General features: G+C 43.0%; 1 protein-coding gene across 1 annotated transcript in view; it reads right to left on the bottom strand.

Moving 5' to 3' along the window:
- The window catches only part of PECAM1 (platelet and endothelial cell adhesion molecule 1), a 68,890-nt gene that overhangs the window by 32,138 nt on the left and 23,507 nt on the right, over positions 1–13,245 (bottom strand). The window contains exons 6-9 of the mRNA XM_070740359.1: positions 8,889–9,137; positions 5,441–5,722; positions 2,988–3,269; positions 1,791–1,898 (exon numbers count right to left, since the gene is read on the bottom strand). Of these exons, the coding sequence (XP_070596460.1) occupies positions 1,791–1,898; positions 2,988–3,269; positions 5,441–5,722; positions 8,889–9,137 (921 nt within the window). The remainder of the gene's footprint in view (positions 1–1,790; positions 1,899–2,987; positions 3,270–5,440; positions 5,723–8,888; positions 9,138–13,245) is intronic.

The raw sequence follows: 13,245 nt of genomic DNA, 5'->3' as shown, positions 1-13,245 counted from the left end.
CCTCGAGGTTCGATTACTGCAACGCTCTCTACATGGGGCTACCTTTGAAAAGTGTTCGGAAACTTCAGATCGTGCAGAGTACAGCTGCGAGAGCCATCGTGGGGCTTCCAAGATTCGCCCACGTTTCTTCAACATTCCGTGGCTTGCTTTGGCTGCCGATCAGTTTCCGGTCACAATTCAAAGTGCTGGTCATGACCTTTAAAGCCATACGTGGCATTGGACCAGAGTACCTCCGAAACCGCCTGCTACCGCACAAATCCCAGCAACCGATAAGGTCCCACAGAGTTGGTCTTCTCCGGGTCCCGTCGACTAAACAATGTCGTTTGGTGGGCCCCAGGGGAAGAGCCTTCTCTGTGGTGGCCCCGGCCCACTTGAACCAACTCCCCCCGGAGATTAGAGCTGCCCCCAGCCTTCCTGTCTTTCGTAAACTACTTAAGACTCACTTATACCACCAGGCATGGGGGAGTTGAGACACCTTTCCCCAGGCTTTTTTATACTTTGTTTTATGTTTGGTATGAATGTTGCTGTTTGGTTTTTTAAATAATGATAGGGTTTTATATGTTTTTATTATTAGATTTGTTCCACTGTTATATTGTTTTTTATTGTTGTTGTGAGCAGCCCCGAGTCTTCGGAGAGGGGCGGCAGACAAATCTAATAAATAATAATAATAATAATAATAACAACAACAACAACAACAACAAGAAGCCTTGCAGGGTACTGCTCCACGAGACAGCGGCAGTGGAGTGATGAGTCTCACAGAAACTCATTTCTGGCAGGTGGGTCCTATCTGATACTTGTAACTCCATCGCATTCCTCAGCGTTGTGTCCAGGGAAGCACGTTGTAAAAGAAAGTTCTCGTGAGTTCAATCAAACTTCTCGAAATCGCAAGAAGTTTTCTTTTACAACATGCTTCCCTGGACACAACACCGAGGAACGCAACTGAGCCAGGGAGGGCTGCCCGCTGCCGGCATGCTCCTGGTGGTAGGCGCAGGTGCATCCAGCGTGGGCGCGCACATCTGGATTTAGCTGGATTTAGCTTCCTGCGCATGTGCAGAAGCCAAATCTTGCGTGGGGGCACACCCGCGCCTGCCGGTCACACACAGCTGCGCATGCATCCTTGATTTTACTACCACTCTATGTAGTGGCCTGCAGCAGCAGAAGCCCACCACTGGACTGAGCTACAAGTGTCAGTATGTTTCAGAGTGGGGCAAAATTTGGGCTTGGCATATGGGATGGGGTTGGCCACGAGAGGCACATTATACCTGGGATTATTTATGCCCACCCCAAAAATCAGCCTTGGCCTTATTTTCAAGAAATGTCCTATTTTCAGGGGGAAACAATATACTGTATATTATTAGTGTTAGTATGGTGTGCAAATGCATGATTAATGTCTAGAAAATTGAATGCATTTTGTAAACTCAAATACTCCTCTCTATTTTAACTTGCAAATGAATTCTTCCATCATCTCAGTTTTTCCCCACGCTGCAACAGAAGGCTCCATAAACATTTTCACTATATTCACTGACATATCCACTAACACTATAATTATGTTTGCATTTGCAAAGTTAACTTTCCAGCCAAGCATTACTGTAGGACAAACGAAGCACAAATTTAGTTGGAAACAGAAAAGGTATTAATTGAAGTAGGTGGAAGTGGTCTTCTTTTATTCCTTTTGTTAGGGTTAATAAGGGAAATACAGCATGAATTCTAACAACCAAAAGATTCAGAAGAAGGTTTCTATACTATTCACAAATCAAGTCGGAAATAAAGATTTTTAAGACAGGATTTACCCTTTGTTTTCAAACGACAATTCAACCAAATGATGGTAATTATAGCAGCAAGAAAAATCAGGAGGATTGTGGTTACAATAAGTCCTTTCTTCCATGAAGCCATGACAACTAAAAATTAAAAGAAAAATAGGTCACAATTCAGGCATATAATATCATAAGAATCTCTTCGTACCTTGTTAACTCTTCACTGTGCCTGGGGCAGTTATGAAAACTAAGTTAGAATTTATTTTAACTGTTCTGCTAAACTTGTGTGCAAAGTTTAACCATAAAGTAGGGCAGGGATGAGCAACGAGATTGTCTCTGGCCAATATTATGAATGATTGAATTGGATGAACTTGCATGACTGTATATGGGGTTTTCTAACATTTTTAGTAATTTTGTATAATTCTTTTTAAAGTAATTTAGATTTCTTTATACAGTGATACCTCGTCTTACAAACGCCTCGTCATACAAACTTTTCGAGATACAAACCCGGGGTTTAAGATTTTTTTGCCTCTTCTTACAAACTATTTTCACCTTACAAACTCACCACCGCCGCTAGGATGCCCCGCCTCTGGACTTCCGTTGCCAGCGAAGCACCCGTTTTTGCAATGCTGGGATTCCCATGCTGGGATTCCCCTGCAGCATCGCAAAAACACAGAAGTCCGGAGGTGGGGTTTCCCATGGAGGAGAACCTCAGGGGAATCCCAGTAGCGCAAAAACAGAGCGGCCTCCCGAACGCCGAACCCGGAAGTTCGGCAAAAGTTCGGGTTTGGGAGGCTGTTGAGAAGCCCCGCCGCCCGGCTGTCACCTTTTGAAACAGCCGGGGGGCTTCTCAGCATCCTCCTGAACCTGAACGCCAAACCCGAACTTCCAGGTTCGGCGTTCGGGAGGCCGCCGAGAAGCCCCCCCGACTGTTTCAAAAGGTGACAGCCGGGCGGCGGCGTTTTTTTGCATTTTTTTTTCGTTCCGCGGATTAATTGATTTTTCATTGTTTCCTATGGGAAACAATGTTTCGTCTTACAAACTTTTCGTCTTACGAACCTCCCCCAGGAACCAATTAGGTTCGTAAGACGAGGTATTACTGTATATATTGTTGTACAGATGTTGCACACCTCCTTGAGTTGTCTTGAGAAGGATGGCATAGAAATCAAATAAACAAACAACAGAAGGCAGGACCAATAGACTGTGTCTTCTGCGCTCAGGAGCAGGACATACCCTTGACTAGGATCTTCTGGCTTTCCACAAAAGATTGCGCTTGGTTGTCAGCTCTGCAGAAGTAATTCCCTTCATCCTGGCTTGTGAAGCTTATCTTGTTCCAAAAAACTGTTCGCTTTTCCTTTTCTGTGACCTGATATAAGGATTTCCCATCATTTTCTTTAAAAAAGTGAAAGTCAATAGGGAAGGATCCTGATTCAACCGAGCAGAAAAATGTGAGTTCATTGCCATCTTCTATGTTCTCCCGTGGTTCTCTTCCCAAAGTTATGTTAACAACTGGAGCTGTGGATGAAAGCACATGGGAGAAAGTCAGTGGGAGATTAAACTTGGTTAACAAAGGTCCCAATCCTTCCCAACTGTGTTTTGGTTTTTTATTTATTTAGTATTCTGCTTTTATAATTTGTTCAAACAACTCAAGGCAGCGAATTTAGCCAACATACTATTTGTCTGGATATACAGAGTCACGCAATAGGATTTGACAAGATGCCAGGATTTATAGTGTGCCAGTTTATGAACCAGTGCAGAGAAATAACAAAGTCACATTTGTAAAAAAACAGGAATAAACAGTTTTACTCTTCACTGCAATCAAAGTACAGTGGTACCTCGGTTCTCAAACGCCTCGGTTTTCATACATTTCGGATTTCAAACAAAATTTTCTGCAAAAATTTGCTTCGGTATCCAAACAAAAATTCGGATACTGAACAGAAAATTTTGTTTACTATCCGAAATGTAAGATCTGAGGGGATGAGGTCAGAGGGAATGGGAGTCGGAATCCCGACACACCCCTCCTGGCCACCCTCTTAACAGCCTCCCAGTCTCTACCTTGTAACTGCTCCAAGCTGCAGGAAGGGTAGGGCTGGCTGCAATACCGGCAGCTTCGGGGGGCTCCTTTCCTCAGCGGTTCAGTTCGGTACCTCCAGGCAGCTGCACCAACTTTTTCCTTCCTGGCGGTGGCGGCTCCGGCGGCTTCCCTTCGAGGAGGAGCAGCGTCAGGAACATCATGTGATGAAGGTAAGCCGCCGGAGCCGTCGCTGCCGGGAAGGAAAAAGTTGGTGCAGCTGCCTGGAGGTACCGAACTGAACCGCTGAGGAAAGCCAGCCCTACCCTTCCTGCAGTTTGGAGCAGTTACAAGGTAGAGACTGGGAGGCTGTTAAGAGGGCGGCCAGGAGGGGTGTGTCGGGATTCCGACTCCCATTCCCTCTCACCCCGTCCCCTCAGATCCTTATCCCATAGGAAATAGAGGAAATACTGTAGATTTTATTGGTTCCCAGCAAGTCAATGGGCTGGGAACCAATTAAATCCATTTCCATTATTTCCTATGGGATAAATTAATTCGGTTCTCAACCAAATCGGTTCTCAACCACACTTCTGGAACGGATTGTGGTCGAGAACCGAGGTACCACTGTATATTCTGTTTTAGTCTCCTATTTACAGGATACGCAGTAAAGCTTACTTACGTGTAGATACTAAACCAATCCAGGTTTCTCTGTATCAATACTACAACTCTAATTCAATAATTAACTCACGCTCAAAACTGCTCCAATCAGCCAACTAACAATATCACCACCAACAACAACTAACAGCTAACAGCTCATAGCAGCAAAATCATTGTAAAGTTGCTTTGCATTTTATAATGCTCTGGCCCAATCAGATTGCAGTTTACACCCAATGACTCAGCATTCAACATGCTTACAACCTTCTTTTACCTTATATGGTAATATAATGGAATATCACCTGGGATTGAACTAATCCCTGACACTATTTTCACCACAACAACAACCCGTGTGAGTTGGCTTGGGTGAAGAGAAAGGGACTGGCCCAAGATCACCCAGATGGCTTTCATGCCTAAAGTGGGATTAGAATTCAGGGTCCCCTGCTTTCTACTTTGGTGTCTTCACCACTAGACCAAACTGGCTGGGAATTGGGCTTATGTATAAAATAAAATGGAGTTTCTGTAGGTCAGGGGCAGTGAAGGGCTACCAAAATTTTTACTACCACACATGGTTTATACAGGACACCCTGCATTTTCTTTCATCATCTTTCAGTGCAAATTAGGTGCTTTGGGATGGAGCTCCATTTTCGCTACCCCACTGCGTTCCCCTTCATCCGGACAGTAGCCGAACCCTGGTCAGAGGGTGTCAAACTTGCAGGCCATGGGCCGGATGGATCACACGCTGGCCACGCCCATCCCTGATTCAGCAAAGCGGAGAAAAATTGTGATCCATGGGATCGTGAATTTGATACACCTGATGTAAGTAAACATGAAGCTCTGTCGGAATCCATTTCCAGACAGCATGCAAAGGCAAGGAATTCCTGTCCATATTAGGATCTTAAATTTAAAAGAGCAAAGTAAGAATGCTAAGAATTTTGAAAGGAACCTTCAGATATATTCAGATTCGGACAAACAGAAATTCTCGCCCATTTTTTAAAAAATAACCTTGCCAAATAGTTACCTATTATGATGACACTTAGCATTTTGCTCTTTTGAACAGAAGAGTGGCCGTTCATAGCCTGGCACCAGTATAGTCCAGACTCGTGGATGCTAGAGGCTTTGATCGTAAATGTTGCTGGTACGTGTTCTTTAGTCACAATCTGCATGGTACGAATAAGCCCTCTGTAAAGGGAGTATGTGATAGGCAGAGTCCCAAAACTTGAGAAGCATTGTAAGTCAAAGAACTTATCCAGTATAGCTACTTGGGAAAATGGTTGAGATAGGAAAGGTGGAGTAACTGGAGCTGTAAAGAAACAGAGTATTATTTTTCTATGTTTCTATTTACTAAGGAACAGATGAACGAACGGATGAATTAACTAACTAACTAACTAACTAACTAACTAACTAACTAACTAACTAACTAACTAACCAACCAGCTAACTAATTAAGTAATGAATTTATTTTCTGCCTATCTCACATGTTGGGAGATTAGTGGCAGTTGAAATAATAAAACAACCCTGTTTCATTACAGTTAATTCCTAAAATAGGAAATGAAAGTGCAGAAGGAAAGCTACACACACTGGTAAGAGGAAAGGCAGTTTGTAATTGCCCAGAAATACAGGTAGTCCTCAACTTACAACAGTTCCTTTAATGACGGTTCAAAGTTGCAACAGCCACTGAAAAAAGTGACTTGAGCTTGTCTTTCCACAGTTTACGACATTTGCGGCCTCCCCATGATTATGTGATCAAAATTCAAACCCTTGGCAACTGGTTCAAACTTATGACCATTGCAGTGTCCTGGGGTCATGTGATTACCTTCTGTGACCTTCTGACAAGCAAAGTCACTTAACTGAGTTACACAGTGATCAACTGTAGTGATTCACTCAGCAGCCGTGGCAAAGAAGGTCACAACATGGGGCAAAATTTATTTCGCAAATGTCTCACTTCACAACAGACATTTTGGGCTCAATTGTGGTCGTAAGTCGAGGTTTACTGCATTCTTTATGAAGGTGGCATGTGAGAAAAATGCACTACCACAGGACAGAGATGAGCTGATTCATTTAATGAAGCATGAGTAATTGCACATTGTTGTAAAACTTGGTCACATGACTATGGTGCACTGCAAACAGCTGTAAATGTGGGCTAGTTGAAGAATGGGCCAAAATGGGTCATATTTATTTATTCATTCATTCATTTATTTATTTATTTATTAGATTTGTATGCCGCCCCTCTCTGTAGACTTGGGGCGGCTCACAACAACAATAAAACAATTGAAAACAAATCTAATAATTTAAAAACATTTTTAAAAAACTCGTTATTAAAGCAGACATACACACAAACATACCATACATGAATTGTATAAGCCCAGGGGGATGTCTCAATCCCCCATGCCTGATGGCAGAGGTGGGTTTTAAGCAGTTTATGAAAGGCAAGGAGGGTGGGGGCAGTTCTAATCTCATGGGAGAGCAGGTTCCAGAGGGTCGGGGCCGCCACAGAGAAGGCTCTTGCCCTGGGACCCACCAAACGACATTGTTTAGTTTACGGGACTCGGAGAAGGCCAACTCTGTGGGACCTAATCAGTCGCTGGGATTCGTGTGGCAGAAGGCGGTCCCAGAGATATTCTGGTCCGATACCCTGAAGGGCTTTATAGGTCATAACCAACACTTTGAATTGTAACCAGAAATTGATCGGCAACCAATGCAGACTGCGGAGTGTTGGTGTAACATGGGCATACATTGGGAAGCCCATGACTGCTCTCGCAGCTGCATTCTGCACGATCTGAAGTTTCCAAACACTTTTCAAAGGTAGCCCCATGTAGAGAGCATTACAGTAGTCAAATCTCGAGGTGATGAGGGCATGAGTGACTGTGAGCAGTGAGTCCCGGTCCAAATAGGGCCGCAACTGGTGCACCAGGCGAACCTGGGCAAACATCCCCCTCCCCACAGCTGAAAGATGGTTCTCTAATGTGAGCTGTGGATCGAGGAGGATGCCCAAGTTGCGGACCCTCTCTGAGGGGGTCAATAATTCCCCCACCCAGGGTTATGGACGGACAGATGGAATTGTCCTTGGGAGGTAGAACCCACAGCCACTCCGTCTTATCTGGGTTGAGTTTGAGTCTGTTGACACCCATTCAGACCCCAACAGCCTCCAGGCACTGGCACATCACTTCCACTGCTTTGTTGACTGGACATGGGGTGGAGATGTACAACTCGGTATCATCTGCGTACTGATCATACCTCACCCCATGCCTCTGGATGATCTCACCCAGCGGTTTCATGTAGATATTGAATAGCAGGGGGGAGAGGAACGACCCCAAGGGAGTAACCTTGAGGTCGACCTCTGACCCTCCACTAACACCGACTGCGACCGACCAGAGAGGTAGGAGGAGAACCACTGAAGAACAGTGCCTCCCACTCCCAAACCCTCCAGCCGGTGCAGAAGGAATGTAGAATGCTTGGCTGCATAGCCAAGAAGTAGAATGCTTGGCTGCATAGCTAGAAGTATAACAAGCATCAAGAAGGAGATTGTGATCACGCTGTACAGAGCACTGGTGAGACACAATTTGGAATACTGTGTTCAGCTCTGGAGACCTCAACTATAAAAAGATATTGATAAAATTGAACGGGTCCAAAGATGGGCTACAAAATTGGTGGAAGGTCTTAAGCATAAAGCTTATCAGGAAAGACTTAATGAACTCAATCTGTATAGTCTGGAGGACAGATGGGAAAAGGGGGACATGATCAATATACAGTATTTAAAATGTTAAAGGGTTAAATAAGGTTCAGTAGGGAAGTGTTTTTAATAAGAAAGTGAACATAAGAACAAGGCATGATCTGAGGTTAATTGGGGAAAAGATCAGAAGCAACATGAGAAAATGTTATTTTACTGAAAGAGTAGTAGATCCTTGGAACAAACATCCAGCAGATGTGGTTGGTAAATCCACAGTAACTGAATTTAAACATGCCTGGGATAAACATATATCCATCCTAAGATAAAATACAGGAAATAGTATAAGGGCAGACTAGATGGACCATGAGGTCTTTTTCTGCTGTCAATCTTCTATGTTTCTATGTTTCTATCCTGGTCTGAGGCAGACTGGCTAGCTCCTCTAGCTATCTTGGTGGGCTAGCTTCTGCAACACACTACTCCAACATCCTCCCCCCCAAAAGGTAGATGCTTCAGAGCATCTTATACTCCAACAAATACAGTAGTTGTCCCGACTCTCCGCATATCAAAAGAGGGGTCCTTGATGCTTTCTGAGCTTGCTTGGTTTTTTAATTTCATTACTCAAACTAGAAACTAAGCAAGCTAACTAACCCAAACAAGCAAAACAATTCCCAAGAAAGCAAGCAAGATCAGAGAGCACCAAGGAACTCTCATTTCAAACCCTCAGCTACAAATATTCTCCTTTATTGATATCTAGAAAAACTCCAGTTTAGAGAAGGCAGAAGGAAAAACAGAGGGCTTACCATAAATGCGGAGAAACACTGGTTCACTTTCCTTGGTAATGTTGTTCATCTCTGCTCTACAAATGTAGATTCCACTGTCAGGTACCTGGAGTTTAGCCTCGTACATGCTGGATTGTACCAATATTTTGTTGTCCTTTATGAGCGAGTGACTGATCGGCATCAAACCATTGACTTGACACTGAATTTGTACCAGGCTGTTTTCATCCCAGTGGGTTTTATTCACCACTAACATTGGCTTGGAAAACAGTTCTGCAAAATAATGAGACAACATAAATTACTGATGTGGAAAGGGAAAGGGAGCCTGGAGGTATTTGTTTACATAGAAAATGTATACAGCTACCCACCTTAAGCAAATAACCAATATAAAACAGTCATTAACGCACTTACAAGTACTGTCTCAAAAGCATGGATACAGGTTTCTGGTACCTGGCTCTCATTGTGCAGAGGTAACCAGGATTTCGTAAGCTTTTGGAAGGCCAAGAGGGTCAGAACCATTTAGATCTGGGGTGGAGTGGGAAATACTGTTTGTCTGTCCGTCTGTCCACCTGTCTGTCTGTTTGTTTTATTTCATCAAACAAGTATAGAATTATAGTTTGTACTAACATAAGATGAGTAGAAAGTAGTGACAGAAAAGATAAAAAGACAGTAAGACAGGAACGGTAGGCGCAATGGTGCCCTTATGCATGTTTCTTAAGAAGGGCACTGTCACACAGACCATATAATTTCAATTTAATTTAATTTATTAGATTTGTATGCCGCCCATCTCCAGAGACTCAGAGCAGCTATATAACTCCTAGGCTCCTGCAAGATGGCTCTATATCAGCAAGGAGACCTGAAGTATATGTGCCCTGTTGGGACAGGCAGAAATGAATGTTCTCGCCCTGTGCTATATATGACCTTGAAAGTTATAGCTGGCATCAGGGGTGGGTTCTAACTTACCTTGCTGCCAGTTTGCTTCCTCTCATGCCATGTGGCCGCATCATGTGGGCACACATGTAGTGCCAAAACCTCAGCTTCTGTGCATGCTCAGAAGCAAAACATAGAAAAAAAGAGAGCCCAAAACAAGATGGCAGTGCATGTGCAGTGGCCAAAACTCACCTTTTGCACATGTTCAGAAGCAAAAAACAACAAAAAAATTGCAAAAAAAAAGTTTTTTAAAAAGCGGCAATGACAGAACTGACTCCATGATGTCACCACCGATTAAGTAACAGTTCTATAGAACTGCTGTGAACCGGGAGGAACCCACCTCTGGCTGGCACCTTAAAGTCAATGAAGTTGCATAGACTTTTGCATCAATATAGTGAGAGAACATATGTACCTTTTATTTGGAGACAGTGACATAGCTATTGCATTATACAGTGGTACCTATACCTAAGAACGCCACTACTTACAAACTTTTCTTGATAAGAACCGGGTGTTCAAGATTTTTTTGCCTCTTCTCAAGAACCATTTTCCACTTACAAACCCGAGCCTCCAAAACTGTAACCGGAAAAGGCAGGGAGAAGCCGCTGTGGGGCCTCCCTAGGAATCTCCTGGAAGGAAACAGGGTCAGAAAAGGTGGGGAGAAACCTCCATGGGGCCTCTCTAGGAATCTCCTGGGAGGAAACAGGGTCTCCACTCTCCCTGTGGTTTCCCCAATCGCACACATTTTTTGCTTTTACATTGATTCCTATGAGAAAAATTACTTCTTCTTACAAACTTTTGTACTTAAGAACCTGGTCATGGAACAAATTAAATTTGTAAGTAGAGGTACCACTGTACCTCTATAAAAGCTAACGTTGGCTAGAGTGTGCTCAAACAACAATGTGACTTGCTTTCCACCTGCCTTCCAGCATGAATCAACCAATCAGCATGCAGGATATGCAGCTCCACACAATACAGAGTTGAGATTTGGGAGGTATGTATGCCAACCCGCCAGCAACTATCTGCAACCTACATTTATCTATCAATCTCTTCGCAGTGTAGATATGCAAAGACACCTACACTCAGCTGTGGACCATTCTAAATCAAGCTTGAGGTGTTCTCAATACTATGCAGGGCAATTGTTTCCTGGACCATTTGTATGGTTCAAATGCTTTTCAAGACAGGGTGTTGCAGTAATTCAATCAGGAAGTGACTAAGGCATGAAAGACTGCCGGCACATCCAAAAAAGGGCACATCTGGAGCATAAGATGAATTTGTGCGAATGTCTTTCCCACCTAGCAGTTCAAAAGCATGCAAATGCAAGTAGATTAATAAGAACCACTTTGGTGGGACAGTGGAACAGTAACTCCATTCCATGCACCTTTGACTTATAGCCTTGCTGGCAGGGGCAGGCTACCATTCCCGACCCTACCGGAACAGGCCGGGAGCGTGCCCCTGTGGCCCCCCACACATGCGCATGCACCCTCGCAAAGGATTCTATTCTATTCCATTCCATTCCATAAGTCTAACCCCAGACACAAGCGGCACATTAATCTATGAAATGTGTGACCTGCCACAATTCAGTGATTCTTGGCAGCTTACAAAACTCAGCTACCTTTTTCTGCGTTATTACCCAACAGAAATTAGCCATTCTCAGAATAATGGGGGAATGACAATCTTTTGAAAGGAACTATTGAATCCATGGATTTCCTGCTACTGTATGTAAAAAGGTCTATTTATGTCAGTATTCTTTGTCCATCACTCATGTAGCCCCCAGGCAAAGCCTCAAATCCTTGACATGGTAAAGATAGCAGGTCTCTTTATTACGGGTTTAAGTTCAGAATTTTAACAGATTTGTTTTTCGGAATCCAGAAATATAAATATTATTACATTATAATGCATCACTGTCTTTTAACTGAGATAATTGGCACTTTTTACAAAGCATACAAAATTATTGTTTAAATTTCATGCAAGCCACCTTTTCAGCATTTTTCTCTGGGTCTAATTTTCCCTGTCACTGTCAGGAAACTCTGGATGATTCACTTTTGCTCTAGGAATGCTAAATGCACTTGTTTGTTCACTTGCTCGCTACCAAATGACTGGAAGTGGGCTTTCGTTTCTTCCAGGAAATTTGGATTAATGTGTATGTACTCTTCTAGAAAGACATCCACAGTACAATGGAAACAGTAAGAGAAATCATAAAAATAATAGCCCATTACTGAAAAAGACGTAAACCTAAATCTTAAAATACGTTAATCTACAAGTGTTACAATGTTCATTCACTTTAAAAAGTACAAGCACCATAAATCGATGGAACATAAAGCCCCTAAAAATGAATTCGTACTGTCCTCAGAAATACCCAAAATGAATATAATATAAAGTACAGCATTGTAGAAAACAAACACACAAGATACAAATACTTAATATTAGGTCGCTCGATAGTGATAGTCAACAATATGGTTGACAAAATATGTCTTTTATATAGTTAAAGAAAATATTAACTGATGATAAGCAAATAACTATCTATGTGCATATATCGAACACCACTAAAACTGAACGGTTTATATGTTCTATAAGTTTATAAGCCGATTTATCTGTCTATTTTCTTTCATTTTTCTTTCTTTCTTTGTTTGTGTAGATTGTTTTTTATATGTAGAAACTTAATAAATATTATTTTTTTTAAAAAAATAAAAAGTACCAGCAGTCCTCAATGCAAAGGTGAAATCCAGCGGGTTCTGATTTTGAGTAGTTCAGAGAACCAGCAAATACCACCTCTGTCTGGCCCCAGGAATGGGGATTTTGTGATATTCTTCCCCTGGAGTGTAGTGGGAATGGAGATTTTGCAGGATCCTTCCCCTGCTACATCCAACCGGCCACGCTCACCAAGTCACACCATGCACACCAATCCATGCCCACAGAATTGGTAGTTTTAAAAAATAGATTTCACCACTGCCTCAATATATTGTTTTGTCCCCGCTCACTGTCCAACTTGGGGGCCAGCTGCACAGGCTGCTGGCTCATCACCAAATTGGTTTCCTCTTAAATAGAATCCACTATCAGCTGCATGGGCTGCTGATGGGGCACAACATGTATGACCATAAGTGAGCCCAAAATTTCCATTGTTAAGCAAGGCAGTTGTTAGGTGAGTTTTGCCCCCCCCCCTTTTTTTGGTGGTTTTTAAGCAAGTCATGCAGTGGTTAATTTGATCCCATAGTCATTAAGCAAATCTGGTTCCTCCGTTGACTTGGCTTATCAGCTGGGAAGGTTACAAATGATGATCACATGACCCCAGGACAGTGCAACTGTCACAAATACATGACCAGTTGCCACGAGTCCAAATCTTGATTATTTGACCCTGGGGATCCTGGTGTGACAGTGATGCAAGTTTGAAAACTGGTCATAAGTCACTTTTTTCACTGCCGCTGTGTGAGAAACAGACTCGCCACTCCAAGAT

This window comes from Erythrolamprus reginae, chromosome 2 (assembly GCF_031021105.1).
Source record: "Erythrolamprus reginae isolate rEryReg1 chromosome 2, rEryReg1.hap1, whole genome shotgun sequence".
In the NCBI taxonomy this organism is placed as follows: domain Eukaryota; kingdom Metazoa; phylum Chordata; class Lepidosauria; order Squamata; family Dipsadidae; genus Erythrolamprus; species Erythrolamprus reginae.
The sequence above is the reverse complement of the archived record's forward strand: the minus strand, read 5'-3'. Positions and strand labels throughout refer to the sequence as shown.